Raw genomic sequence first — 3,277 nt, forward strand, 5'->3', positions numbered from 1 at the left:
CATTATCGTTGCCGTGGATTATTTCACCAAGTGGGCCGAAGCAATGCCTACATTAAACGAAGACGGTCACACAGCGGCGCAGTTTCTATTCAATCATATCATCACTCACTTCGGAGTCCCTCAGGCTATCGTTACAGATCATGGAAAGCATTTCCGAAATCATATGATGACAGAGTTAACAAACCAGTTAGGCTTGCGTCAAGATAGTTCGTCACCCTACTATCCTCAATCTAACGGTCAAGTTGAAGCCGTGAACAAAGTTTTGATCACCATGCTTCAACGCACCGTCAATACGCACAAGTCAAACTGGCATCTAATGCTTTTCCCAGCCTTGTGGGCCTACCGGACTTCTGTGAAGGATGCCACCGGTTTCACCCCGTTTCAACTAGTCTATGGACTGGAGGCTACCCTTCCCGTCGAATGTGAAATTCCTTCATTAAAATTAGCTGTCGAGTTGCTTCCCAACACCACTTCGGTGGAGGAACGACTTCTTTACCTAGAACGGTTAGACGAGACTCGTCGTTTGGCCTCTCTGGCTATCGAAGCGCAGAAGAAGAGAGTCAAGGCTCACTTCGATCAAAATATTCATCCCCGTTCCTTTGTTGAGGGAGATTTAGTACTGCTCTACGATCAAGCTAAGGATAAGCTGGGGGCAGGAAAACTCGAATCCATGTGGTTAGGCCCCTACATCGTGAAACGTGTTTTACAAAAGGGCGCATATGAGTTGATTGATTATGAAGGGAATCCTCTTGACAAGCCCCGAAATGGACTCTATCTGAAGAAGTACTATGCATAACTGCTCACAGTCACTTTGTATATACGTGTGTTTTGAGTTTTTATTGCATGAGTTTCTTTTGCTTTGGTGTGAAGGCGTGTTTTTGCCCCTTATTATGCTTTCTCTTTCCTGCGCAGATGTCTCGTACTCCTTATGTTGGTTTCGCTGATGGTGCCTGCCGTAGTACTTGTAATTTGTCTTCGGCAGCGTGGGTGATCTACGATCCTCACGGGGAGTTGATAAACCTACAGGGTGTGTGCCTAGGTCGTACCACTAACAATGTTGCCGAGTACAGTGCTGTAATAGAATTGCTTGCCGAAGCAGTTGACCTCGGCATCCGAGAGCTAGTGGTAAACCTGGACTCCCAGTTGGTGGTCCATCAACTAAACAGGCAATATTCCGTCAGAGACCAGCGCATATTAAGGTTATACCTACGTGTGAGATTGTTAGAACGGAGTTTTGATTTCATTACTTATCAGCATATTCCAAGACGATTAAATACGTTGACTGATGCATTGGCAAATCGTGTATTAGACAGACATTTGCGAAACAGATAAACATCATACAAAGAAGGAAAGAACAGCATAGTAAGACCATAAGCATATGTAAATAAGTCATTCCAAGCATAGTTTGCACGTGTGTTTTTAAGCTTGCATTAAACATATAAAATCCATGAGTCGAGTGTCATGCGAATCCATACATAAGATCACAAATTGTACTAAAACAAACGCATAATACAGATAACACATCATCATATGTAACAACGACTCATCCAAAAACCGGTATGTATATATATATATATCGTGTGGCGCACTGAGGCGCTCAAAAATAGAAGTACGTGTCCCAAAATCTCAGTACATCCGAGTCATAATGTCTCAAAATAAACAGTGGAAATAAAACCTAGGTGACTAATCGGCTGGGTGGTGCTCTCTGTAGTACACGGCCGCTCGTGCTACCCGCCTCAGAAGGCGGTGCACTCTGGGTTCCACACCCACTGTGTGGATCTGATGCTCCACAGGGACCTCCTCAACCCCCTGGAAATCCGGTACCCCCTCCAGCAACCCCTCAAGGTTGCGAGCCACAACCTCTGGCGTGTTGGCCTCTGGAGGGGCTAAGGCCAAAGCTCCGGCTCCTGGGCCCTCTCTCCGTGCCGTGACAGCCAGGCCAATCGGTCTAGTAGGCCCTACATCTGCGTGACAAGACATTTATTAGGACATGTACATAATAAAAAAAAAAATATACAAAACTCAAAAAGACAAAAAGTGTCATACCTGCATCATCCCACTGTTCACCCGGAGGCAGCACCAAGTCAGGATCATTGCGGAAATCCATCCCTGCATATGGCCAATCCTGTACGAAGATCTCCTGTTGGTCCAACCAGTCTCTGAAATATACCCCCCAGCTATGTGGTCGGCCGCCACCCCCACGTGGCATAATCCGAGCCCATCGAGTGGCCCTCGTCTCTCGAGGATCTCTGGGGGCATCCACAGCCATAGACTGCAGCCGCATGGCTGGTACTCGCTCCAGAATAAGCGGGACCAGGATCGATCCATACCCGAACTGCTTCGTCTCTCCGCGACGGCAGTTGCTCAACTGCCTTTTCATATTGTTGCACACTGCAGTGCACCAGTCGAACACGGTAGGCTCGAGACACTCGAGGGCTAGTAGGAGATGAGTCTTGGACGCCTCATGGTTCGCCATGCTGCCCGCTGCCCGGGTCACCATGAACAGGATGGTGCGCAACACTATGTCTCTCACTGTGGGGATCGAGCACTTCCCACTCCGCGTCTTTACTGCCCCTGGGCAAACCTTAGCCATTAAGTCATCCAGGGTACCACCGCTAGGTCGCTGCCCCTCTAAGATGGGCCTCCCACCTCGGCGCGATAGCCCAGTCAAGAAGAAGATGTCCATATGATCGAACTCGATGTCGTGACCGCGGATGGTGAATTTTTGGTCCACCGGGTTCCATGCCCTGATCAGCAGCTCCAGCAAATCATGTTGGGCCCTTAGACGCGGCGTCAGGAAGAATTTCATGAATCCACACGCCCGCATGGCGTTGCAACAATTTACGTCTCCCCAAGCAGCCACATCCTCCACATCGTGAACTCTCTCTTGCCATTGAAAAGCCATGATGTCCTGCATGAACAATAAAACCGATCAGAAGTGCTTCCAGGTAAAAATTCACGTTCATTTTCAAAAAAACAAAATTTTTCCGCGCCAGCGCGACTGTTTTAGAAACAGCCGCGCTGACAATGGCAGCTCTTTGTTAAAAATGCGAGGTCAGCGCGGAAGAACACGCCTTTTCCGCGCTGACCCGAAGTTGGTTACATTGCCTATTTTTCGATCAGCGCGACCCCGTGGGCAATTTCCGCGCTGACCGAGGGCGCACCCATGCAAATAAAAAATGCCCAATTGGGCCTATTCGACCGTTAAAAAACTCCTAAAATGAACCAGAATGCAGGGCAAAGGAATGGGAACCTACCTGGAAGAAGCAGATCTGAA

At 48.3% G+C, this 3,277-nt stretch overlaps 1 protein-coding gene across 1 annotated transcript; it reads right to left on the reverse strand.

The window, feature by feature from the left end:
• Window positions 1-1,560: 1,560 nt before the first annotated feature.
• LOC149158775 (uncharacterized) lies at window positions 1,561-2,561 on the reverse strand. The gene is made up of 2 exons (XM_089433375.1): window positions 2,047-2,561; window positions 1,561-1,964 (listed from the first exon to the last, which is right to left on the reverse strand). Exons 1-2 carry the CDS (start codon window positions 2,498-2,500, stop codon window positions 1,684-1,686), a joined length of 735 nt encoding a protein of 244 aa, XP_089289501.1. The 5' UTR covers window positions 2,501-2,561; the 3' UTR covers window positions 1,561-1,683.
• Window positions 2,562-3,277: the final 716 nt, after the last annotated feature.

The sequence above is a fragment of the Pinus tabuliformis genome, chromosome 5_2, assembly GCF_031772625.1.
Source record: "Pinus tabuliformis cultivar Carrire ecotype Pingquan chromosome 5_2, CPIR1, whole genome shotgun sequence".
Taxonomy (NCBI): Eukaryota; Viridiplantae; Streptophyta; class Pinopsida; order Pinales; family Pinaceae; genus Pinus; species Pinus tabuliformis.

What these genes read in the sequence shown, in the direction of transcription:
- LOC149158775 (XM_089433375.1), bottom strand. Translation starts at nt 2,500, where the DNA reads ATGGTGACCCGGGCAGCGGGCAGCATGGCGAACCATGAGGCGTCCAAG. An exon ending in TGAACAGTGGGATGATGCAG is followed by an intron (nt 1,965 to 2,046) that starts GTATGACACTTT and finishes CTTGTCACGCAG; the next exon opens with ATGTAGGGCCTACTAGACCG.